This window comes from Tachysurus vachellii, chromosome 9 (genome assembly GCF_030014155.1).
Source record: "Tachysurus vachellii isolate PV-2020 chromosome 9, HZAU_Pvac_v1, whole genome shotgun sequence".
In the NCBI taxonomy this organism is placed as follows: domain Eukaryota; kingdom Metazoa; phylum Chordata; class Actinopteri; order Siluriformes; family Bagridae; genus Tachysurus; species Tachysurus vachellii.
In genome coordinates, this window is record NC_083468.1 from 4,373,717 (window position 1) to 4,401,433 (window position 27,717).

At 38.0% G+C, this 27,717-nt stretch overlaps 2 protein-coding genes across 2 annotated transcripts; both read right to left on the minus strand.

The window, feature by feature from the left end:
• Positions 1 to 1,322: 1,322 nt before the first annotated feature.
• On the minus strand, positions 1,323 to 13,684 carry chrna3 (cholinergic receptor, nicotinic, alpha 3). Its single transcript, XM_060877424.1, has 6 exons — positions 13,540 to 13,684; positions 12,866 to 13,005; positions 8,180 to 8,224; positions 4,648 to 4,757; positions 3,354 to 4,524; positions 1,323 to 1,748 (listed from the first exon to the last, which is right to left on the minus strand). The coding sequence occupies exons 1-6, from the start codon at positions 13,604 to 13,606 to the stop codon at positions 1,620 to 1,622; spliced, it is 1,662 nt and encodes a 553-aa protein (XP_060733407.1). The 5' UTR covers positions 13,607 to 13,684; the 3' UTR covers positions 1,323 to 1,619.
• A 3,697-nt stretch (positions 13,685 to 17,381) lies between these two features.
• chrnb4 (cholinergic receptor, nicotinic, beta 4 (neuronal)) lies at positions 17,382 to 26,569 on the minus strand. The gene is made up of 6 exons (XM_060877426.1): positions 26,334 to 26,569; positions 23,573 to 23,718; positions 22,374 to 22,418; positions 22,034 to 22,143; positions 19,440 to 20,493; positions 17,382 to 18,693 (listed from the first exon to the last, which is right to left on the minus strand). The coding sequence occupies exons 1-6, from the start codon at positions 26,422 to 26,424 to the stop codon at positions 18,520 to 18,522; spliced, it is 1,620 nt and encodes a 539-aa protein (XP_060733409.1). The 5' UTR covers positions 26,425 to 26,569; the 3' UTR covers positions 17,382 to 18,519.
• Positions 26,570 to 27,717: the final 1,148 nt, after the last annotated feature.

Below are 27,717 nucleotides of genomic sequence, written 5' to 3' on the forward strand. Positions count from 1 at the left end.
TTGGCAGACGCCAAATCTTATCCAGAGCAACTTACATTTATCTCATTTATACAACTGAGCAATTGATGGTTAAGGGCCTCTAGGGCCCTGCAGCGTCAGCCTGGTTGTCCTGGGATTCAAACTTACTACTACAACATCCCTTATTTAATATAATACTCCATATTGTTTATGTTATTAGTTATATTTAATGTTATGGAAGATCCATGAAATGTGTCAGTTCCTGTTATCACCTCCTAATTTTTTCTTACTCTTGAAGTTTCTGGGGGGAAAAAAGACAAAACAACAACAACAACAACAAAAATACAACTTGTCTCAGTACTAAGAAAAGTTTTCTTTATTGAAGATACTAAAAGTTGAATCGTATATTAGATTTAAGCGATAGTGATATATTGATAAGAAATTCTGAGAGATATTACAGGAAAAAAAAAACATTTGGAGATTTGATGGATACAACTTGAGATTTTAAATAAGAAATCTATAAAATTTACAGATGACCCACACCAGAGGTGTTTATTCTTATACAGAATGGGACGGTGTAGATGCAGGTTTTCATTCCAACCAAGAAGAAACAACACCTGAGTCTAGTTAAAGCCAAGTTCATCTGATTAACCAGTGGGAATGAGGTGTAGCTCCTGCTTGATCAGAGGAACCAGTACTCACTCTGACCCTATGAGGATAAGACTGAACACCCCTGACTTACATCGTGGCCTAATGGTTAGAGAGTTCGACTCCTAACCCTAAGGTTGTGGGTTCGAGTCTCGGGCCGGCAATACCACGACTGAGGTGCCCTTGAGCAAGGCACCGAACCCCCCCACCTGCTCCCCGGGCACCGCAGCATAAATGGCTGCCCACTGCTCCGGGTGTGTGTGTGTTCACGGTGTGTGTGTGTGTTCACTGCTGTGTGTGTGCACTTTGGATGGGTTAAATGCAGAGAACAAATTCTGAGTACGGGTCACCGTACTTAGCCATATGTCACGTCACTTCACTTCACTTCACTACATTGAAGGCATTTAATTCACTCCCGATCAAGTCATTTGTTTGAAATAAAGGACATTTTATGTGCTAGCATACAGAACACAAAGGATCTTGATTTAGATGAATCTGCAACCATTTCCTCATTCAGTTGTCAGGTCTTAATAAAAAATATGATGTATAATGCAAGATGAGTATAATTCACAGCTCAGTAATGCATTGCAGGTTGATAATGCCTGATATGCCCACTGGATGGCACTGTCCACAAAGTCTGGACAGAATTTGCAAAGTTATGCTCATCTTACAGCATCAAAATTCTGATAAATTGTAGATTTTTTTTTCTTTCCAAAAAGAAGCATGAAACTCCATTCTTTCATGATGCGTAACAATACACATCACAATAGATACCATTTAAACCAAAATTCAATGTAAAAAAGAAAAAAAAAACATATTTTCGACTCATTTCCATATATCGAGTTTTCCACCGGCTTCATAGAAGTCTTCTTGTGAAAGAAAAAATCTATGCACAAGCACAAGGACTACTGAGTGATGTATTGACGTCCACGGTTTGCTTCTTTAAAATTGCACTACACTCACCACCACTTAGTCAAGATTTCTTAAGTCTGTTTAAGGTTGATCATGAAGGATCACATGTCTTCTCCCATTAGAAGAGGCTGTAAAAAGAGTCCTGCTGTTCCCAGAATGCACGCTAGGATAAACACCCACAAAAAGATTCTGTCAATCACCATGGCCACATATTTCCAGTCGTCTTGGACCTTGAAGAGATGGAGCAAGACGACAGACATGAATTAGAAAAATCCTCTCAACAGGGAGATCAGCAGAGCAAATAGGATTTCGTCCTCACACTAAAATGGATGTGAAGGCATCATGGAAAGGGTGATGTTTACATTAAAAAGGAAACCATTTCTGCTGGATGATTGGATGTGTGTTTATTTCCTTTGAAACTGCAATGACAGACACTAGTTCCAGGCATCTGTTTGTGGTTCAGAAACATATCCTGCACTCAGTTTGCCTTTTCATCAGATTCACCTGCTTTTTTTGGTAGCTATATTCACCAAACATTTATCTGGTAAATTGTCCATACAGGACACACATTAAATATATATAGTTACTGAATGTAGATGTTTCTATGCATATATCAACAACAAATTTGGTTGGCGTACCTAAAAATCTAGCAGCTCAGTGAATATTAAAGAGTTCACTCACAAACAGCTGTATTTAGAGTCAGTCAGTGACTTAACCTCGGTTACAGTAATGACTAGAACGTACATTTCCCGAAGAAAATGTGAATGGTGCTTGCATGTGGCAAATCCCGTAGGCTAGTCGAGACGAGCATGTGACGTCATCTGAATACTCTTGAGGAATATTTTTTTTACTTTGCATATTTGAATAGTATTTGCATAATACTTTGCATAATTTGGGGCGGGACTGCGGCACAACCGAAAGGCCAGTCGGTACACCAATTTAAAAGTTTGTTCAGAGTATCACCCTAAAGTTGCTGGCCGAGTTTGGTGTAGATAGTTCGAAAGCTTGCCGAGTTATAAACCTCCAAAGTTCATAATGGGAGTCTATGGGAAAAAAGGCCAATTTGAGACCCGGTACCGGAAGTACCGGTACTCGGATCGCTTAGAAAAGTAATAGCACACCTCTGCTCAATGAGCCGTTCGATTTGACACCTCATTCATGGGTCTAGGACAAAAGCTGCGGGACAAGTTACGCGCCAAAATTTTTGTCCGGAAGAGTATGCAGGATAGTAAGAATGATGCTTTGCAAGCATCTTTAATTACAAGTTCCTTGTGTTCACAAATATTACAAGGCTTTACTTTATAAAAATCATATAATTTACACCTCAGTGCTTGCCTGATTGTTTTGCAGTGGAAGTGTCAGAGGCAGGATGTTTCTAATAGTGTATATAATTCATTTAAACATAAGTATTTGCCTTTAATTGGTTAAAAAAACAAATCAGGGATAGAAGATGCAGACTTTAGAAGCATGAATGTAATAGGATGTAAAAAAAATTATATATGACCAATATGATAGATCAATGAGAAGATGGCAAGAGCTTAAACAGACATATAGGGGTCTGGAATATTTGCTATACAGTATATTCCATATATTTTAACTACTGTATACATTGCATATATTTCAGCAAACTCCTTGCACAGAGCTTAAGTCAGTAGTAAATAATAACAATCTATGAATAACGATGCTCATATTTGCTGGATCAGCTCACCACAATGCATACATAACTATGTAACTTAAAAACTGAATACAGCCCAATATATGTTGTGATAGTCCACCATTTTCTACATATTGTTTTTCATTTAACAGTCAAACTGAATAAAAAAAAAACATCTTACCTCTTTGGCTTCATTTTGTAGCTTCATATTCTCTGCAATGTACTTAACGCTTTCAATAGCTTCCCGAACTTCTGGTGAGAGTGTGCAGAGAGTCAAAAGTCCCCCTTCCAGAGACTCTGAGCTGGAACAAGGGCTATTTCCTCTTGCTCCACAACCTACCATCATGCCTGCTCCACTAACTGCCCCAAAACTGCCCACTCCTGCCCCTCCAGTTCCATCTGTGGGTAATTTGGTAGAGAGCTGCCTTAAGTAGCAGCTACATCTCTCATCTCTGCACAAGAAGCTTGAGCTGGCCTTAACAGCTTCACTCAGAGTGTTTAGCTCGGTGCTAAGTAAGAGCTGAGTGCGTCGGGGAAGGCTGCCTGGAAGGCTCTGTTGCTTACTAAGATGCTGGGGGAAGGAAGCAGAAGAATGGATGGAACATGATGGACGAGGGGGTCTAAAACTTTTATGCTTTCCTAGGTCTCGCTCAGGCCTGGTCATGAACATGATTTTGGGAAGGAGGCTAAGGAATACACGCTGCACCCAACGTGGCATTGTATGAGTCTTGGGTGTTCGGTAATGCACATTAAGCACAAAGACCGTGATGACTATGGAAAGCGTGACGAAGATCATGGTGAAGAGCAGGTACTCACCAATGAGTGGAATGACTAGTGAGGTGGATGGAATGGTTTCAGTGATGACCAAGAGGAAGACAGTGAGGGAGAGGAGAACTGAGATGCAAAGGGTCACTTTTTCACCACAGTCTGATGGAAGATAGAACACTAGGACGGTCAGGAATGAGATAAGCAAGCACGGGATGATCATGTTGATGGTGTAGAAAAGAGGCAGTCGACGGATATAGAGCGAGTAGGTGATGTCAGTGTAGATCTCCTCACAACAGTTGTATTTGATGTCATGCTTGTAGCCTGGCGCATCGATAATCATCCACTCTCCACTCTCCCAGAAATCCTTCAGGTTGATTGTAGAACCAATCAGCACCAGATCAATCTTGGCCTTGTCATAGGTCCATGAGCCAAACTTCATGGTGCAGTTCTGGTAATCGAAGGGAAAGTAGGTGACATCAATTTTGCAAGAGCTTTTGAAAATGGCAGGAGGAATCCATGTCACGTCTCCGTTGTAGCGAAGAAGAGCTTTGGTCTTATCATCCACCTGGAAATCTCCCACTGCACTGTGATTCAGAAGAAATACAGATGAACCAAAAAGCATATTTTTTTGAAGACATACAGTAGCCTTTCTGTTATCTAATATTCTCAGAGATTAAGATAATTCTTGAAAACTTTTTTCACATTACTTGTTATATAACATAATGTCTGGCTTCCAAATCTTGTTAGACGGGACACGGATGAACTCCACACCTCCAAAATCTCTGGGATTCCACCTCAATTTGTAGTCATTCCATATCTGTGGAAAAGGAACGTATTAGATATTTTAGGTACAGTACGTACATCCAGGTAAAGGTTCATTGACATTACAGGATAACATAAAGTCTTATTCTGACAGGGGTTAGCACACAGACTAATAAACGTCCCTATGGTAAGTTGTTGGTAAGAAGAAACATATTAATATAAACCTCAGTTTTGAATGACAGATGGAACTACGGACAGAGCTGCTGTTTTCAGACAAATTCAAAATTTATTAGTGACGTCTACAATTGTCCATAATTGTACACATAGAAAACAAAAAAGGTTAAATTTTTCATCTTCAAAGTAATTGGTGATGTCAAACTCATTTCTGCTCTCTGAGTACTTGTTCATAATTATCTCAGATTTGAGACTAAGGTTATCCGAGCAGAGGTAAAAAAACATGTCTCACACATAAAGCCAAGTAAATTTAGATCACACTCACAAAAATAAAATAATTCATTTATTATATATATTCATTCATTCATTCATTCATCTTCTACCGCTTATCTGAACTACCTCGGGTCACGGGGAGCCTGTGCCTATCTCAGGCGTCATCGGGCATCAAGGCAGGATACACCCTGGACGGAGTGCCAACCCATCGCAGGGCACACACACACACACTCATTCACTCACGCAATCACACACTACGGACAATTTTCCAGAGATGCCAATCAACCTACCATGCATGTCTTTGGACCGGGGGAGGAAACCGGAGTACCCGGAGGAAACTCCCGAGGCACGGGGAGAACATGCAAACTCCACACACACAAGGTGGAGGCGGGAATCGAACCCCCAACCCTGGAGGTGTGAGGCGAACGTGCTAACCACTAAGCCACCGTGCCCCCTTAGATCACACTTGCAAAGATAAAATAATTCATTTATTATATATTTTTTTAATAAATTTGTCTATAAAAAAATTATTTATAGTTGAAATTATATAGAAATTGGAGATCACAGTCCAATGAGAAAAAAAAAATGAGAAAAAACAAGTGGAAGACTGAAAATAACTTAACTATTGAGAATGAAAAAATTTAATTTGCTGTTTAATTCAAAATTGGCTTGAAACATTTTTGTATTGTATAATCCAGGGAAACTGCACGTCAGTCAGAATCCAAGTCAGAATAAAAATGTAATTAATTTAATAAAAAGTTAAAGTAAAACAAAATCAAGGTAAGTTAAATTAAATAGAAATAGCTGTACAGATCAGAGGAAAAATATATAGAGAAAATATATAAAAAAAATACATCATATGAATCTGAATATGATTATATAAATATAGTATAACTTTATAAATAAAATGCATATATATTCAACCATGCTGTGCTGTAATATTTAATATTCCACAGTCAATATAAGTGTGTAGCAATACTGTGTGGTGTTCAGATGAGCTAAAATAAATAAAAAATGCTTGTCGATTCATTTGTATTAAACACACTATCATATTCGTCTCGTTTACTATCTCTCAGACCTAAAAGCTCTTCTAAGGTTATGGCCCACATGTACAACACTAATTAGTGTACGATTAAGCACACACAGATCAATGACAGGACGGTACACTTGTCTTTCCTGTGTGATATCTCAGATGCTGACCTATCTGTCTCCCTTCAGGTTGACAGACAGGCTTTGTCATTGACGAGAGGACAACAGATAACTAGACACAGATCAGGATAATCAGTTCATAGCATCTCTAATTGATTAGTGCTCTAATAACACGGCAGTCTATTCGCATATTTCTCTTCCTGTGTAAATTCATTTAATTTTGATTGAATAGCCTGTAATGACTTTCATTCATCCGTTCATTTATCCATTTGTTTAATTATTTCTTCAGTATTCAGTCAGTCAGGTTTAAATGGATTGATACTGTTTTCTTTTTTTTTACTGTCTTTCGTTTCATTTTAAAATGGGACATGGTCTCTTTGCTTTAACGGTTTGTTTTATAAGCGTCACGATGTGGTACTGGATAAATTTCAGACCAGGAATTAATTCCCTAGAGCTACATGAAGTAAAAGAAGCAGTCGCACAATGGGATGTAATAGCTTTAGATCAATGGAATGATTTTTTTATTTGTATTTTTTTCTATAGAAGATTGAATACACTCCTTTAGGCATTTGGATGGTTCCATATTTGCAGATAATTCTTTTTCATTAAATAAACAAGTTCCCTTTAATATGATTATGCATTTTCACTTTCATTGTAATTCCTTAATGTCAATTAATCACTCAATCAATCAATCAATCAATCAACCAATAAACCAATCAATCAATCAATCAATCAATCAATCAGTTCCTTAAACAATAACATTTAAACAGTGGTGCAGCTTAGGTAAGGATTATTAAGCCTTACCTGAACCGACTACAGGTAATATATTAATCGAAAACAAAAAACGGTTAATTTTTTTCACACAAATGTTTCTATCTTTAAAGTAAATGGTTATATCAAACTCATTTCTGCTCTCTGAGATGCCCCAAGTGCTTGTTCATAAACATCTAAAATTTGCCTTGTGTGTGTGGAGTTTGCATGTTCTCCTTGTGCCTCGGGGGTTTCCTCCGGGTACTCCGGTTTCCTCCCCTGGTCCAAAGACATGCATGGTAGGTTGATTGGCATCTCTGGGAAATTGTCTGTAATGTGTGTGTGTGTGTGTGTGTGTGTGTGTGTGCCCTGCGATGGGTTGGCACTCCGTCCAGGATGTATCCTGCCTTGATGCCCGATGACGCCTGAGATAGGCACAGGCTCCCCGTGACCCGAGGTAGTTCGGATAAGCGGTAGAAAATGAGTGAGAGTGAGGTTATCCCATCAGCGGTAAAAACACAAGTCTCACACCAAAAGCCAACTAAATTTAGCTCAGAATTGCAGAGATAAAATAATTTGTTTTTTATAAACTTGTCTAAGAAAATGTATTTATAAAAGTTATATAGAAATTACTGATAGTCCATATACTGATAGTCCATATACTAATATAAGAAAAAGTGGAGGACTGAAACTGTATACTCCAGAAAATCTCCAGCAAATGTGAAAAAAAAACAAACAAACATATTTTCCAAAGCTCTTGCAAATCCTATGCCGTTTAATTAAAAATTGGCTTGAAAAATTGGCCTACGATATCCAACACCCAAGATTCAGCAGCGGATAAATAAGTAATTAGTTCAAAATTACAATGGATGTTTACTTTGTCACTACTTTGTACTTACTACAATAAAGAGTTGCTCATATGATAAAATTAAAAATACATAACTCATTTTATATTACATTATATAAGATAAGATATGATCTTATATTTAATTTATGTTAATAAGTTACATAGGTTTTATGCTATATCCATTTTAATTCAGCAGCATACTCTCAGACATCATCACTATGCTCAAGCCATTCTTCATCTGTGCTAATGTTTAAAAAAAAAAATAAATAAATGAAAAAACTTACATGTCTTAGCCACAGATTTGTCTCCATAATCTGGTTAACTTCATCCTTTGGAAAAAGATAGGAAAGAAACTCAGATAAAAGATATGAAAAATACAATTTCCTGAAATTATAGGCAGTAGGGATACATCAAGTACAAGAACAAGTACATGTTTATGTGTAACAAATTCAACATCAAGCATCATGGCATCAAGGATCATTTGGTTCTGGTTGATGGTTGTGTCATGCTAACAATGAATTATCTCGTCATGCTGCGTTATATTTTGTTCAAGAAGATATTTTTGTTTAAATCGTGTCTATAACAAAGAGCACAACCGATGAACGACTGACCCGAAAGCAAGCAAGTATCAGCGTGGGTGTTAAGAAAAAATAGCTCAAGGTGCCGTGAACTGCATCCTGCCTGATGAGGTAGGAAGTGTACATGCTTCAGTGCTCAGTGCTCGCACAAGTGAACTGCTCAGGTGTGCACCGGTTTCTTTCTACACCTGCTTTGCTGTCTTATACTATAAATACATTTGTCTGCAGCATCATGTGCACATTTTCAATGACTTTGCTCATCCGTAATAGTCTTCATACTCATTTCGTCTGGAACATTATCTAGTTTGTGCTTGCTAACCAGTCTGTTCTGCTTTAATTAACTATAAAATATGTCCAGATCAGATTGCATTGTCTATTCAGCATCCACCCAAAGGCTTATGCAACATCAGAACATTTGTTTATAAGGACAAATAACTACAGTAATATTGGGTAGCAATAATGTTCCTGATACATCTCAGGATCAATTAATGAAAAGAAGAAAGGGTCTATGATCAGTGGTCAGTGTCCAGACATCGGTCTGAGGAATCATCATCCATGTCTCACAGATGGTCTGGACCTCGTTGGAAAGAGCTGAACTGAAAACCACCTGAGCCCTTTTGCCTGCAGGCACTAAACACAGCACACCAGGAGCTTGGGGCGGTTTGTGAAATGTGTTGGCTCCAAATGCTAGCTGCTGCTGTAGGGACACTAAAGCTCAGATCAGAGAGAAGAAGATGCCTGAGAAAGGCACACATATCACAAAAGATTTGAATCCATGTTACTTTCCCTTCATCCCTTATTCAAACTTCCGTCTGTTGACATGTGCATGCCATCTGGAGAATCTGCAGTCATTGGAAATAATGTTTTTGTCATGTCTATTTACTTAATTTAATGTGTTAGATTGCTAATTACGTAAAAGAGCAAAAAAAATATGTTGTTCTTTATGTAACCTGTATAGTATGAAATGAAAATTCACACATGTATGACTGGTGCTAGATCATCAGTACATCCATGTCCTGTTTCATTGTGTTTATGGGAACGATCAGACTTCTAGCACAGAGGAAACATCAGTTATAAACAGATTATTGTAATAAGTAAGGAATACAGTAGGATAAATCCTGATGTGGTTTATTCTTCCTCTACCACAGAAATTTGCCAATGTTTTTGTACAGACACATAGAGACCTTATCTTATGTCTTATACTGAACGTGCTCTTTTGATGGTAGGCAGACCAACAGACAGACAGACAGACAGACAGACAGACAGACAGACAGACAGATAGATAGATAGATAGATAGATAGATAGATAGATAGATAGATAGATAGATAGATAGATAGATGTTTTCATATACAATAGACAGTTGGCAACTGGAAGGCTGAAAAAGAAAATAGTTTCCTGATGGAGGTACTGATGATATGAGAGATTGAGAGAGCGAGAGAGAGAGAGAAAACAAGAGAGAGAGAGAGAGAGAGAGAGAGAGAGAGAGAGAGAGAGAGAGAGAGAGAGAGAGAGAGAGAGAGAGAGAGAACAAGAGAACAAGAGAACAAGAGAGAGAAGAGAGAGAGAGAGAGAGAGAGAGAGAGAGAGAACAAGAGAGAGAGAGAGAACAAGAGAGAGAGAGAGAGAGAGAGAGAGAGAGAGAGATAGAGAGAGAGAGAGAGAGAGAGAGAGAGAGAGAGAGAGAGAGAGAGAGAGAGAGAAAACAAGAGAGAGAGAGAGAGAGAGAGAGAGAGAGAGATAGAGAGAGAGAGAGAGAGAGAGAACAAGAGAACAAGAGAGAGAGAGAGAGAGAGAGAGAACAAGAGAGAGAGAGAGAGAGAGAGAGATAGAGAGAGAGAGAGAGAGAGAGAGAGAGAACGAGAGAACGAGAGAGAGAGAGAGAGACAGAGAGAGAGAGAGAGAGAGAGAGAGAGAGAGAGAGAGAGAGAGAGAGAGAGAGAGAGAGAGAAATGAGCTGAGAAAAAACCTGACAATTCCTGTCTTCTCCTGGCCAATCCCACAGCCTCAATTTGCCTATGTTTTTATTTATTAAAGAACTACACTTCCTCCTATTTTTAACCCACATATGATGTGAAATATTTGTGAAACAAGTTGCTTTTGAACACAATATTATTAAATATATAAAACACTTCATCACACCTTGTGCCTCAGGCATTAGTTTAGCTCCTCAAAACACCACCAACAACAAAACGCTGTGAAGAAAAACACAGCATGTTTGGTTCACTTTGTGTATCTCGGTCGATTCAAAGCCCTATCACTTTGTCACTGTAATTAAACCAAACTGGAGTTTTTGGTCTGTCTTTAATCAGGAACAATAGAGTTTGTGTGTTACATTTCACAACACTCACTCTAAAAAATATGGATGATAGTGTTTTTTTACTAAACATACAGCTAAAGCGATGCAAGAGCTATGGAATGAATGCGACCCTTTTAGAATAGCATGCTATTATCACACATGCCACAAAAGCATTTCCACCCGTGTACCGTATTTACCCCCAAACCTCCAACCCCTGTTCCCAATGTGACTGCCATCCTATCTTCCCTATAACATCATGTATTTAAGTGGCATACAGCAAAAGTGTTTCTCACAGGAAGATTCTAGTCACGACCTTGATCTCAGATAAGGCTGCCATCTTTTGAGGAACGGGGGTCTCTGAGATAAGTCATTTCCCCAGTATACTCCTATACTTGTTTTACTGAGGTACATTTATGAGAGGACATTTCTGTTACAGGAATGAGGACAAAATATTTTCTGAAATCAACTCACCATAAATTTAAGCTAGGAAATTGTGTGCATGAGATTAGAATGCAGTCACTGGCGGAGAGAAATAACACTAATATTCATCATAAAGTGCATGTCATGACATTTAAGCTCAGAACAGCTTAGGGAAATAGTTGGAGATGTGTCCAGCGTTGCATCATCGTTTAAACTCACTTCCTGTGGACTAGGCACAAATAATTTACCAAGCACATGTTTTTCTCTCGCTCTCACCTTTATCTTTCTCGTATCTGCTGTATGCACAACCATGCCTGAATCTGTCTTTTTTAAAGAATGTTCAATAATTTATAATCAGCGTTGTTTATAATTGCATAATGCATACTGAACTTAAATGGCTGAGCCGAGTGACATCAACAATGTCATGTGACAACAATGACAACAATAATGTGCAGCTTTATTAGAACTGCACATTATTACTTTGCACACACATAAAGCTCTCTTTGAGAAAATCTCAATCTTGAACTTTGGAAAGGTTCTAGTGTTCTAATGGAAGTCTATGTGAAAGCATTTCTTAATAGGTAACACTGTTGTGTGGCTCTACAGAGAATATTCAGGACAAGACAGACAGACAGACAGACAGACAGACAGACAGACAGACAATGTTTTTTTGTGTGTTTTGTTTGCCACCTCATGTCCTGTCACTGGTCTGTTGCTCCTATGTGTACACCCTGGCAAACTAACACACATACACACACACACACACACACACACAAACACACACAGCCTATATACACACATATAAACACCCTGGCAAACTAATATACAGACACATTCTGCCACAGATATCCACACACATGAAAGACCATTAGAGATAGATAGATAGATAGATAGATAGATAGATAGATAGATAGATAGATAGATAGATAGATAGATAGATAGATAGATAGATAGATAGATAGATATTGTCATATATACAAGGACAGTTGACAACTGTCGGAAAAGGCAACCAGTTTTCTGATGGAGATACTGATGAGATAAGAGAGAGAAAGAGAAACAGAGAGAAACAGAGAAACAGAGAGAGAGAGAGAGAGAGAGAGAGAGAGAGAGAAATGAGCTGAGAAAAAAGCTGACAATTCCTGTCTACTCCTGGCCAATCACACAGCCATTGATAGTGTCAGATTTGTTGATATCCAGCCAAATCATTCAGAGACCCGACAGCTCGCACCCGGCTGTTAAAGCCACAGGACTAATTTAGAGCACAATTCTGTGTTACTATCTGAAAATGGAACCTGTGACCAGGACTAATTTCATAACTATTCGAGCGGGTGGACAGGAAAACACAAACACACTGAGCTCACTGAGCACACACCAAGCACAGAAAGCACGATACACACACGTATCAAACACATGGCACAGGTAATTATTTCACTTCCAATTTACATCAGTCAGAGTTGACTGTATTTCCATTTAGCCTGATGAAAGCATTCTGCCAGATGAGTTCCTCACCGAATAATAATAATTAAGTCCAGCCTTTTTCTGCACACTTCACTAAATCCACACTGTGCAAATAAGGCTATAAAACACATACTTACATCGCAATCAAGGGTTTTAAAAAAATCCAGATAAAAAAAGACACTGCTTTGTCTTTGTATTCTCCCTTTCAGATACTTACCACTTTCACTAGCTGGGACATGGACACCTCAAACTGGACTATCACTGGGTCGGAGACATTCTCCACCGGTCTGATGTACTGGTTATATTTATCAAAGATGACAGTGAAGAGTTTATGCTCAGCTTCGGAACACATTCCTCCTGTAAAAAGTTCAACTTTTTAAACATTTTTACCTTTAAAAACATTTACAACACAGTAATCAGGAGTTAATCTTTTATCCTTTTTAATCCATCTGCTGAGAAATATTAAATATAAACCACTTCAACAGATTGGTTTGGAATATTTTTCATTTGCCAAGTCAACAGGAAACACAAAATAATTGTCGCAAATCCCAAAAAGAATCACACACTGCAAAATTACCTCTACTGTACATTCAGTAATTCAGCTTCTCTCACAAGGACAGACATATTTCTGATTATTCCTTCTACAGGTAAGCCTGATTGACAAACTGACAAGTTGCAGGACATAAAGATAGAAAGATTAAATGACAATTTTCCCCTGCCGCTTCCCTACACATATAAAATGGAATTTTATTTAAAAAAAAAACAACAAAAAAAAACATTGAAATATTTAATAGATAATCAACATGCTATATTTTAATATGCTCCTATTCAGCAACAAGTAGCACAGTCCCTGGGTCTTCTAATGGAAAGCATATGAATCCCCATACTCACTGTGGAAAAGGAAATAGAAAAGGAAAAAGTAGCACACAGGGGTGACGAGGAAAATCGTGGTGTTCATCGTGAAATCCAACACAAGTCCTGGTAGGTTAATCCATGAATCTTGTTGAAAGGGAGAATATATGAGAGAGAAAGAAGGAAGCACACAGTGTGCACTGAGTGGAGAGGGAGGGAGAGGGAGAGAGATAAGGAGCGGGGGAAAGAGGGAAGGGGGAGGGAGAGAAAAATTGAGAGAGAGAAAGAGAGAGAGAGGAGGACATTTAGCATCACATAGGGAGAGTGGAATTTGGACTTCTTCCCAATCAAATATGAATTTTATTTGACTGGAATTCTCTTTTTTCTTTCTTTTCTTTCTTTTCTTTTGATTATTATATTTATTGAGGAGCTTTTAGTTGCAAAATATTGTGGGTGTTATTTTCAGCAAATAAAGCTTTAAATTTGTGGCAGTTTCTCAGAGGGAGGAATTTTCTCTTTAGGTTTTACAAGATTTTCAACCTGATTAAAAGCATTTGGAAGGCATACATATACATATATATTTTAAAAAAAAATACAAGAGTGCATTAGTCCAGTATAAAAAAATGGATATAATTCCATATGAACAAAAAATTGCTGTGCACATCCAATTAATATGTTAAAACATCTAGAGATAGATGTTTTTATAGATATAAAATAAAAACATCTATCTATCTATCTATCTATCTATCTATCTATCTATCTATCTATCTATCTATCTATCTATCTATCTATCTGTCTATCTATCTATCTATCTATCTATAATAACTGTTTTACAAACCACATATTTTAAAAACTTATTGACAGACATGAAATTGTCGACACTGCAAAACAGACACATGAGCTTAATAAACAACAGGTTGCAATACACTGCATATGCTTAAGACTTAAACTCATTGGACAAATTGCATTGCTTCTGTGATGGACAGCCGGATAAAACGGCATTAAAAAAAAGAGAGAATCTTTTGTAGCACATCATAATTAAACAGGAAATAAAAATAATGAAAATATCTTTGGCCTGAGAAGAATCCAATGTTGCATTAAAATGACTTCAAAATTCTTTATTGTTTGTGTATCAGGGAGGTGGTGAGGTGACATGATAGATATTATTTAATAAAGCATTAATACAAACTCATACAGCATGAGGTAATATTCTGAGACCACAAACTAATTAACCATAAAACCTCAGCCATGACTTAATATGTTGTGAAATGTCATACTTGGCTTTCAGTTAATTCTCTCTCTCACTCACTCACTCATTTTCTACCGCTTATCCGAACTACCTCGGCGTCAGACTATCCGAACTATCTCAGGCGTCATTGGGCATCAAGGCAGGATACACCCTGGACGGAGTGCCAACCCATCGCAGGGCACACACACACTCTCATTCACTCACGCAATCACACACTACGGACAATTTTCCAGAGATGCCAATCAACCTACCATGCATGTCTTTGAACCGGGGGAGGAAACCGGAGTACCCGGAGGAAACCCCCGAGGCACGGGGAGAACATGCAAACTCCACACACACAAGGTGGAGGCGGGAATCGAACCCCCAACCCTGGAGGTGTGAGGCGAACGTGCTAACCACTAAGCCACCGTGCCCCCGCTTCTAGCTAATTATTTGATGTAAATAAGTGAAAAAGGCTAATGGTATTCGTAAATTAGTTTACTCTTTATGACACTCTCTCATACTGAACCATTAATTTTTTTTTTTGAGCAAAAGTATTGTAGCTGTAGTTTTTACCAGTTGTTGAGTGTTAAATGTGTATACATGGCAAATAAAGACTATGTTGAAGAATGCTGTAGTTTTTCTGTAATGGCTGATTGTATATAGAATAAAAAATAAAAACATAGATAGATACAGTAGAAGTGTTTGGAAACAATGGTGTTCAGTGATTGGTCACTGCAAGAGAGAGAGAGAGAGAGAGAGAGAGAGAGAGAGAGAGAGAGAGAGAGAGAGAGAGAGAGAGAGAGATTTCCACCAATCAGCTAAAAAAAAAAAAAAACATAGGTTCTTCTCTTTTTCATGAGCTTGGACTGGATTCAGCTGACTGCACACAACTTGAGATCTGTCTTTCTTTAATAGGTACACTTATGCTGAACGCTCATTTCTATAAAGTCAATTTATATTAGCCTGATTAAATACGAACGAGTTAACCATTCTAGCCAAAAATATTCCTGTCAAATGCCACATCAAGAATGAAGAACATCACAGCTCATAATCTCATGATCCTGTTCTGTAGCTTCCTATATATTTTTATGTGACAGTAAAAGTATCGTCATGAGAAGCCGTGCAAAGCATTTAACTGGCTTTTCTTCTTCAAGCATGAGCTGCAAAATGAACCGATACCTAGAGCAGAGACAGTCAGTGACTTGAACCGCAACAACCTTAAAGCGATATTGTGTAAAATAGTGTATGTTAAAAAGCTGACACTGATATAATATGCTCTTGTCAGCACAATAGCTTAATGTGAATCACTTTCTGAAACACCAAGGCAGAGATATCTTATTTGTGTCCAGCAGAGGGCATAGTATGTGAGGGTATGCTGAACATGTGTGTATATCTTCTGATCTTCTGGTCAGAGTACTATCAGTACACAATAACCGTTTAATTTTTTCAGAGAAGCTGTATTAGGCATAATAAATTATGCACGAACTGGTGCCCAACTCATTAGCTAAGCACACAAAAGTAAATTGGCTGAAGTGGATTTGTATTAAACATGTATAACATTACAAAATGCACCCTGGCATGATTTATGTGGACTTTGAAAATGCGACTAAATGTCAAGTTAATTTACTTTTCACTCGGTGTTATTCATTCATCTTCAATAAAGCCTTCATCCGAAGTCTATAGGAGTGTTCGGTACAAAGCCAAATCCATCACTGTCACACCTATGGGCTGTTTAGAATCACCAATCCCTTTAGTGGACATGTTTTGAGATCTCAGGATCAACCAGGATCACAGACTCTGGAGCTGTGAGAGTAATCCTGGTGTAAATCTATCATTCAAAAGAATAAAATACATCAATAAAAGATTAAGATTAAAAGGATTCCGCTTCATGAAGTATTCAGACATTCTAAGATGAGATGCCAACTATATTTGGTCTTCGACGACAACAACCTCCTCATCAAGACACAATTGTCGGACGGTATATTTATAATCACACCCTCCAATGAGGATAAGGTTCCGTTTTGAGTCTGGTTCCTCTAAAGGTTTCTTCCTCTTCTATCTAAGGGAGTTTTTCCTCGCCACAGTCACCTCAGTCACCTCAGACTTGCTCCTCTGGGATTTAACACATTTAATTATAAGTGTAATATATTTTTTTTTGTATTATATTAATCTTTGAATAATATAAAATTTTTTGTATTATATTATTATATTATACTTATGTTCTGTAAAGATGCTTTGAGACAATGTCCATTGTTAAAAGAGCTATACAAATAAATTTGAATTGAATTGAATCAACTGTATGAAAAATACACAGATTGCTATGAATAGCTAAGGATTAGGCTTGAGGCCGATTTCTTTGGGCTGAACCCAAACTGTAGATTTATTCAGCCTGCTTTCAGTCAGTGACAGTTGTGTCAGATGCTTACACAGAGTAACTCGCCCCCTGGATTTGATCGAACACGGATCTTTGCTGATTTAACAAGTAATTAGCGGTGATTGAGTAGGTGCATATGAAATCCAGTCATGTGTGTAATGAACATAGATGAGGTCCTTTTTTTCTATAAAATGCTTTAAAAGTGGAAACTACAAGTAATCATGCACTATTCTGTCAAAGCACAAATCACACAAAAGGACGAAAAGTAGTGTTTTATTTATTTTTTTTGGTTTGTAAGGGACTTTTCTCTTGACCTTTTCCATTTGACATTTAAAAGACATAAAAACCCAGTCAGGATTTATAGAAACATTTGAAACATTAAAAAAAACAACAACAAATGTAGCTGACTATGTCTTCTATCAGTCTTTAACTTTATATTTGCTCCACATAATTCTTATTTTGTCATCAGTGAGTCCTTATTAGTTTAATGCAGAGTTATTGATACAGATCGGATTTTAGCCTCCCATCTAATCGGCAGTCAGTGAACGCTACCTTCAGCGTAACCATCAACATGACTAAACAAATGCACAAAACCAGGAGAAGCATTTAATCAGATCATTGCTAGTGGAGATACATTTTTATTAAATTTGTATTATTCCACATGATAATAGAACATTCATCATCATCATCATCTTCTACCGCTTATCCGAACTACCTCGGGTCACGGGGAGCCTGTGCCTATCTCAGGCGTCATCGGGCATCAAGGCAGGATACACCCTGGACGGAGTGCCAACCCATCGCAGGGCACACACACACTCATTCACTCACGCAATCACACACTACGGACAATTTTCCAGAGATGCCAATCTACCTACCATGCATGTCTTTGGACCGGGGGAGGAAACCGGAGTACCCGGAGGAAACCCCCGAGGCACGGGGAGAACATGCAAACTCCACACACACAAGGCGGAGGCAGGAATCGAACCCCGACCCTGGAGGTGTGAGGTGAACGTGCTAACCACTAAGCCACCGTGCCCCCCTTTAATACAACATTTGAGGTAAAAATACTACAGTATATTGTCCAGATACAGCTAAAGAAAGAGATGAACCACGAAACATTAACTGATAAATATTTAATTCACTGGTTTATTAGACTGAAGTAATATTTTTAGATAAACAGTGACAGTGTCTTTAACTTTATTTTGCTATAATCCTAAAGACATTTAGCCATCTGTTATAAAGGCTTAATCATTTCTATCCAGCATTTAATCTGATTTAAGCTTCAGTTCAACAGAAAACTGTCTTTATAACTGATTATACCACAAGTCCATTCTCAATACCTTACAAATATCATGGCTCTTTTCTTTTATGGAAATTTAAATCTGATGTTTGTCATCCTATAATGACACATACTTTACATCCCATCCCTTCTAGAAGATTCAGCATTCGGCTGATGGACAGGAACTGTCTGGTTCTGGAAGACTGGCTGAAGGAAAAGGCCCAATGTCCCAACCACACACACAATTACAAAGATCCACAGAAACATCCGATCCACCACCATGGCAACATACTTCCAGTCTTCAATAACCTGTGGAGAAAGCAAGAGGAATATGACAAAGAAGAAGCCTTTATGTTGTGACCTATACATTACATCACAGTGAAATTCTTTCTTAACATATCCCAACTTTGTAGGTTAGGGTCAGAGCACAGCGTCAGCTATGATAGAGCACCCCTGGAGCAGAGAGGGTTAAGGGCCTTGCTCAAGGGCCCAAAAGAGGCAGCTTGAACCCTGATCCACCAATCAACAACACAGAGCCTTAACTGCTTGAGCTACCACTGCCCCGGAGTAATATAAGAGTGAAAATGCGTCTGAGCAAAAGGTTATTACCCTTGTATGATTGGTGACTTTAGTCAGCTAGGCCTGCCTTTTACACTTAAACTGATTTAATTGTGACTTCAGCTCTCTTATAGTTAAACCGAGGCCTATCTGTATCCATTTTCTGTGAAGCTAGTGACTTGATAGACATAAGAACATGTGTTACAACTCAATGTAAAAAAAAATGTAATTAAAATCAGTGAACACATACATTGTGTTTATTCACACTTAGTTTGTTTATTCATACTTAGCAATATTTGTGGGTTAAAGGTCTTGCTGAAGATCCCAACATTGGTTGACTGGCATTTCTAGGACTTAAAATATTTTTATCACAATCTCAGAACCTTAAACACTTAAAAACCCCTGCTCACAAGTTCATCCTCTACACCAACCAATCGTATATATAGCTCCACATTCTAACAGAAAAGAATACAGATGTTACTCAAGTCATCACTTACACTCTGGTCATCATCATTTCCCATCATGTGGTCAGCTACATAGCGAACTCCATCCACTGCTTCTTGAACATCAGCACCCAGGTCTGATTGTCCTCCACCTCCTCTCATGTCTCCCTGGTTGAAGGCGTTGCCATTGGGCAGGAACTCTCTAGGGCGCTGATCACCTTTTCTGTAAAAGCTGCTTCCTTTGCTGTAAAAGTGTCCTGGTGAAGACAGAACTGATGCTGAAGATGCAGCAAACAAGACCGAGGCGGATGAGGACATTCCCAACTTGCAGGGAGCTCGACTTCTAAGCCCAAACAGAGCTCTCTTATCTTTGAGATGCCTCCGCTGACGTAGCCTCTGCCGAGACGAGTTCCCTTCAGGCCTTCGCATAAAAAGCAACATGGGAAGTTTGTCCAGGAAGACCAGCTTCACCCATTTTGGCATAGTGTGAGTACTAGGGGATCGATGATGCACATTGAGCACACATACACTTGTGATAATGGAGAACGTCACCAACACCATGGTGAACATCAGGTACTTGCCAATTAGAGGGACATCCAGGGATGTAGGAGGAACAATTTTGGAGATCAATAACAGGAAAACTGTGAGGGCCAGGAGAACAGAGATGCACAGGGTCATCTTCTCACCACAATCTGAGGGTAAGTAGAAAACTAGGATGGCCAGCGAGGTGATTAAAACACACGGGATGATGAGGTTGATGGTGTAGAAGAGAGGTTTTCGCTTAATGATAAAATCATACGTCAGGTCTACGTAAGTCGGGTCCTGAGGGTTGACTGTCCTCCTTCCCGGCAGAGCTAAAATGTCCCACTCTCCACTAGGAGTGAAATCGTCCATACTGGCCACCTCAGACTTTAAGACAAGATCAATCTCTGTGTGGTCGTATGTCCATGAGCGGAACTTTAGCGTGCAGTTTTGCTGATCAAAGGGGAAGTGCTTGACCTCAATCTTGCAGGCGCTCTTGTAGATGGCAGGAGGAAGCCAGGCGATGCTGCCGTTAAACAGCACAATAGCGTTGGTGAAGACCGTCACCTCATACGTGCCATCGGCGCTTGAAAAGAAACAAGTTCTAATATCATTTTAGAAATTATTATTATCTATTCGCTTTGTTCACTATTTTGCAAACTCTTTTGGTTTTAAAGAAATATATAGCCTTTTAATTGTACAGGGAATTCAGGGGAAAAACACTTGATACTTATTTTGCAGTATCATTCTACTTCTATGGAAATATAGCACAATTTCTTTCAGGGTTATTAAATATAACACCAGTCAATTTATTATAGTATACCACATCACTGATAACTTCTTGATTCTGATTGGCTAGAAGGTGTTTTTGACCAAAAATGTAATTTTCTATAAGAGCAATAGTTACAATTACAAGTCAAATGACAGGTTTATATTAAAGCTCTTGCTCAAATTCCTTACTGTTTTTACAGTTATAGCTAACTCACTAGGATGATCAATATGATCTATGCCTAATAATAAAGAGATTTATTTTTAACCAAATAAAATCATACATTGATTTGTTTGATATGATGAAGCTTCCTGTAAAGAAACATTAATTTACTATTTATAGAAAGAGTCTCTATAATTTGGTAACGGTCAGATCTTAAAATGTTCCATTAAGTTTTTCACAGTGGACAAGTCTAAAAATGGAGGCTTTTAATTTTTAATTTTTTTTTTTTGGAACAAGCTCCATTTTCTTTTGAATGAATTTGATAGCTGTATTATTACGCAGTTAGTTCAAGTCTAGCAATTTGATGAGTAGAACGTGGGAAGTTTCAACGGATGCATTACTTCACTTGGCATCACTTGTGTAATTTTGAATTTAAATATAAAATCTTGTCAAATGAAGATGAAACAGAAGATGGGACGCAAATTTTAACAAAAGTGCCCAAACAGAAATGTATGCATCATTCTGCTTGCTAAAAATGCTAGCTGATGGACTATAAAGCGTAAAGTGTAGCTCATTTGATATATTTCTGCTAGTGGAGCAAAAATAAACAGAACGCTCGGCCGTATATTGTCCGAAATAGCATTCAGTCAATATTAATTTCTTCTACAAAGAATTGTTGTGTAAAAGCAAAATCAAATGAGCAAGAGCTCAGTATTACTTCATTCTATAGTAAACAGTTATATTTAATGCAATGCAAAACAAGTTAGTTTGTGTTATCAAGCACGATATTTAATATCGTGCTTGATAACACAAACTAACTAGTTTTGCATTGCATTAAATATAACTGTTTACTATAGAATAAAAAGTATGATATACCAGTCTTTAAAACATAATAAAAAAAATAGACTTTGTTGGCAAACTGCTGTTGTTTAATACACTACAAAACATGCTGCTAACGGATGATAATCAATGTTATTCTTCATTATTGTTGATTTCCTAACAATGTCATGTTCTAGTTTATTTCTAACAGAAATGTTCCAAAATATAAAGCAGGCAATTGTTAAGTAAAATATTTCAGCCATAATTCATCACACTACACTTTTAAACAAATATTTTTTATAAATGATGTGATACTGCATTAAGTATGCAGATATTTGTTTAAATTATACTAAAATATACTCTGAGCTTAACTTACTTATTGTATAATACAATGTCAGGTAGCCAGATGTGTCTGGAGGGAATTCGGAGCTTGTCGATTCCCTCATATTCAGATGGGTCCCATGATAGTCTGTAATCATTCCAGTTCTGAGAGAAGAAAAGAAACAGTCTGAAATAATGGCTTCCCGGCAGTCAGATGGTACTTAATTACACGCTTCATTATCGTTTTAATAAGTGGTAGCGAGGGCGACAGAATGCTGCTCCGCTATTGGAGGGTCATTTCTACGGATATATTCATGTACAATGGCAAAGGACAGCGAAGCCGTGTTGCCTAATACTAGCTAATAATTGGCATGTAATGGACTACTCATGCTTACCTGTGTGAGCCAGACGTTTGTCGTCATGATTTGCTCCCTCTCGTTCTGTATGGAAACACACAAACCCTCAAATCGAGGCATTATCAGTAATTAACTGTTGACATTTTTTCTACTAGGCAGCCTTTTATTTTAATTCTAACACTAAAGCATTGTGGGATTCCACAGTAAGAGTAGGCTTGACATTTAGAGATAACTCTAAAAGTATTGTCACCCTTCAGGAAAAGAAGGGTGAAAGAAGCTTGACAAATTACGTTTGCAAAAATAATTCAAGTTCTTCCATTTACATGTACAATCATGGCATTTGGCAGACGTCCTTATCCAGAGCGACGTACAAAAGTGCAACATCCAGTGACTCAGCTGTTCAGGCATCTAGAGGAAGTTCATTCCACCACCTCGGTGCCAGAACAGAAAAGAGTCTTGCTGTATACCTACCTCTTACCCTGAGAGATGGTGGGACCAGTGGAGCAGCGATAGTAATCATTTATATTTACATTTACAGCATTTAGCAGACACACTTTTCCAGAGTGACTTACATTTTTATTTCAGTTTATACACCTGAGCAATTGAGGGTTAAGGGCCTTGCTCAGTGGCCCTGCAGTGACAACTTGGTGGTACTGGGATTCGAACCAATGACCTTCCGATCAGTAGTCGAACACCTTAACCACTGAGCTACCACATCCCACCAATTGTAATCCAAGTGTCAAAGATTTGAATTTTAAGAAGAATCTTAGTGTCAGTGTTACTTTCTGTTCATTAGATGCTTCACCAAATATTAACCATGAGTCTACTTCTGCTGGGTGTTTTTTTTGTTTGTTTGTTTGTTTGTCTGTTTGGATGTTTTTATAATTAAAGAGTGAATATTAAGGAGTTATGCAAATCAAATAACCAACCCGCACCCAAACAAAAGATACTGTTCAACTTTATGTGCAACAACAGATTCAATTACCAGATGGGAAACAGGCTCATAAAAGTATATGGGATGTGGGATACAGTATGGGACTCGTATATCATAGCTGGAAACTCATCTCAGTGCTCACGTTACACTGTAGCGCCTTTAAACGAAGAGGTCCGACAGTGCACACTGCACGTCTTACAGAGAAGTGAAGGAGTGTAGGAATGGGTAGGGTGTTTGATTGAAGTGAGAAAAAAAATCAGTATGTTAATAATAATTTTTTTTTATGAGCAGAGCTTGTCCTCACCACGCTGATGAGCTGTGCCAGAGAGACCTGCAGCCTCACCGTCACTCTTTCGGTTCTGTTCAGAGCAGGCCTGATGAGGTTGTTATAACGCTCTTTTGCCAGAAGCCAGTTCATGAGACGCTCTTCAGAGTCTGCACAGATTACACCTGGAAAGCAGAAACACCAAAAATCTAGAACTAACCTTGTTCTTCTTCTTATTATTATTATCTTATTATTATTCAACTGCCCAATTTCTACTTTTTTTTAGTACAATACAAATGAATTTTAGTATTAATAGTAATAATAGTGGTTGACTAATATGCATTTTGTAAAATTGGTAACAAAACACACTTGAACACTTGCATTAAGCAATGTTTGTTCAATCCGTGACTTAACATTTTAAACTCAAGTCTCTTGTTGAAAATGTTGGCACAATGATGCTTTAATCTCAGTTCTGATTTTGATTGGCAGGTAACAACCACAAGCATTCAGTAAAGTGTTCAGATTATTTATTTGTTGATGATTTTTTACTCTTGTAAAAGTGTTCAGATTATTTAATGATTTTTTACTCTTTGATAGTGTGACCATTGGTTAATTCGGTGTGCTAATGATAGTTTATTTATTTTAAAACCATCAATAGTTGCTCAATTTATATATTTTATTAATCTTGAAGTTCATGGCTCCTTCATGTTAACTTATATGTTCAATAATCTCAGTTAAGAGATCCTTCATTTAGTTAAGTTACATGAGCCATTTTCTGTGTCTGATAAATATTCGTTTCATTCGTTTCGTTTCATTCATTCGTTTGATTGAATCTCTCATAGCTCCTCTGCATGTCTAGACATCAGCATGGAACATGTTTTATTACTCTGCTAGGATACTCGCTGCTGACTTTGCAGCCTTATACGTATATAACAAATGATCTGTTCCTGAATATACAATCAGTCATCCATGTTTAAAATGCATGACAGTACAGGAACACCACCAACACTGAAGAAATCAGAAAAGAAGGAACATAATGTCGTAATGTTTATGGCTTTATTGTACCACTTTTTTTCAGATAAGCTCAAGTTTGTGCATACCATGCTCATCTACTTCTGAATCTACTGTTAATGCTTTGCGTGATGATTCTGGCCGTGAAGCATGAAGGGTAGATAATTGATACAAATAAGCTGTGATGCTGTATAACATTGCATTAATCAGTGGTTACCAGAGCAGTACTGAAAGCTTTGCCCTTGTGTTGCTGATTGGAGGAATTGTAGAACACAGACAAATGAACACTTATCCAACACTAATTAACAAGGTAGTGGGGTGGCAGAACCTTGATTTGAACAGATGGTGAGCAGGTACAAGAGCCAATAAGCAATATACACTCAATGATTGCTGAGCAACAACCTCTTTGCTCTGGACTAACAAGGTCTAGGTTAGACAAATCATGGGTGTATATTAGTGCACTCATATTACTAAGTTTTTAATTTGCAGATTTAATTTTTCATTCACAGGGACTTGAATGGCACATGCTACACACAATATAAGCCTACAAATTAACTGATCTACAAAAAATTGTCAGTGTCTTAAGTGTCAGTAATTTGTAAGAGCCAGCGGTAAAGCTGTTCCTTGCAGTTTCCTGGTTACAAGCTGCATTTATCTGTCTGATTAACAACACTTTCTACCAAATCGCAGTGTATAAAGTGTTCAGAATCTTTTCCTTGTCTCTTCATGAGTAGTCCAAAATGTCAATTAACACTTGTTAGTTTAGTAGACTATGTTTAAATAAAAAGGTCTCACATGCTTTTCTTGTCATTTATAGTCTAGATTTTATAGTGTATAGTTTAGAAACATATTGGCTGGCCATTTTATATGCTTTTACTGTACGTAAGAAATAAATACCTGATCTTGGTGTGCTGATGTAAGAGAATAATCAACAGACGAGTCAGTGTGATTTGGCCTAAGATATTATTGTTACATTTAACACCCTGAAACTGATTTTTGTTTTTGTCTGTATTTTTGTAGCAAGATAAAATTGATTAAAATGATTGTGCATGTGATCACACACACACACACACACACACACACACACTATATATATATATATATATATATATATATATATATATATATATATATATATATATATATATATATATATATATATATATATATAAATCAGATATATATCAGATATATAAATATCTCATAGAGATCGAAGAACTAAGATCAGAAAACGACTATTTAAAGGTAAAAGTGTGTGGATCAGAATGATGTATTATTATTTGATTGTCCTGCTGGAACTTGTAGAAGTTCTGCACTGAGAAATAGTGATGTCTTCAGTGTTGTTGTCCTTAACAGCAGTCTAGTGACTCATAGACACACAGACTTATCCACAGTGACACATGTTTTATAGCTATTTGTCTATTTGTCACTATATATATTTATATGTTTGTATATATGTCACTATATATATATATATATACCCGTTATTTATTTCTAATAAGTGCATTTCCATGGTCACAGCATCATGTTGTTGAACCTAATCTGGAGCCTATCACTATATATATATATATATATATATATATATATATATATATATATATATATATATATATATATATATAAATGAACGTATATCATGCTGACTAATATAGTAACATATGCCGAAGGAACTCCAGATATCTCCAGATGAGCTTAGAGAAACGTTACCTACACGATGTCTACCGGAAGTTATTTAAGTCTGCAGGAAAGTTTTGCTACATACTGGAGAATGGAGAGGATTTGTACTTACTCTGGATATGGACGAAGGTAAACGCGTAAAGGAGGGTGCCGAGGGTCCGTGTCATTGTCGACGCCGCGTTGTCCGTGCGCGCTCCGTTCATTTACTCCCATTACGCGCTCACCCGCAGCGGGGACGAGCCTTATCTTCAGCGGACGGACCGGCTGTTTTCTGTCGGTGTGAATCCACAGTGTGGGAGCTGCGGTTTTGCCTTCACTAGTAATATACAGCAGACCTGCTCTTCTGCTCCTCTCCTGCCTTTCCGCTCCTCTCCTACTCATGTACTCTTCTCCTGCGCTCCTGTTCTTCTCCTGCGCTCCTGCCCTTCTCCTGCGCTCCTGTTCTTCTCCTGCGCTCCTGCTCTTCTTCTGCGCTCCTGTTCTTCTCCTGCGCTTCTGCTCTTCTTCTGCGCTCCTGTTCTTCTCCTGCGCTTCTGCTCTTCTTCTGCGCTCCTGTTCTTCTCCTGCGCTTCTGCTCTTCTTCTGCGCTCCTGTTCTTCTCCTGGGCTCCTGTTCTTCTCCTGCGCTCCTGTTCTTCTCCTGCCCTTCTCCTGCGCTCCTGTTCTTCTCCTGCGCTCCTGCCCTTCTCCTGCGCTCCTGTTCTTCTCCTGCCCTTCTCCAGCGCTCCTGTTCTTCTCCTGCATTCCTGTTCTTCTCCTGCATTCCTGCTCTTCTCCTGAATTCCTGCTCTTCTCCTGCATTCCTGTTCTTCTCCTGCGCTCCTGTTCTTCTCCTGCACTCCTGTTCTTCTCCTGCCCTCCTGCTCTTCTCCTGCACTCCTGCTCTTCTTCACATCTTATTTATATTTGTTAATGTACCATTTTCTTTTTCCCCCTGTTCTGCACATTTCAATTTTCTGAATACCTTAGCTAAACATTTTAGTTCTATCTATCTATCTATCTATCTATCTATCTATCTATCTATCTATCTATCTATCTATCTATCTATCTATCTATCTATCGAACGCACTGTTTCCTCAGGGTCATTATGTCACCAGTTAGAAGTTATTGTGGCTGGTAGTATTGAGCTTCTGAGTGTATAGAGAGCTGTTTCACACTTTGTGAGAGGTGAGAGGTGATGGAGAGGTCACAGCTCAGGAGGGGAGGTCAGGACTGCTACTGATCTGACCTTTGGTCTGAGTCAGTTATGTTTCACTCTCTCTCTCTCTCTCTCTCTCTCTCTCTCTCTCTCTCTCTCTCTCTCTAACTATAATTTTCCTTGAGTCTAAAAAACCAATTTGTAAAAAATAATAGTAATAAATAATCATTTTCACTAAAAGGATTTTAGTATTGTTACATGATATAAATAACGAGTTTTAGGAGTTTTAGTATTGTTTTCATTTCATTGGGATAAATTCTTGTCTTTGTGAATCTGAAACTAAAAGTCCAAGTTAAACG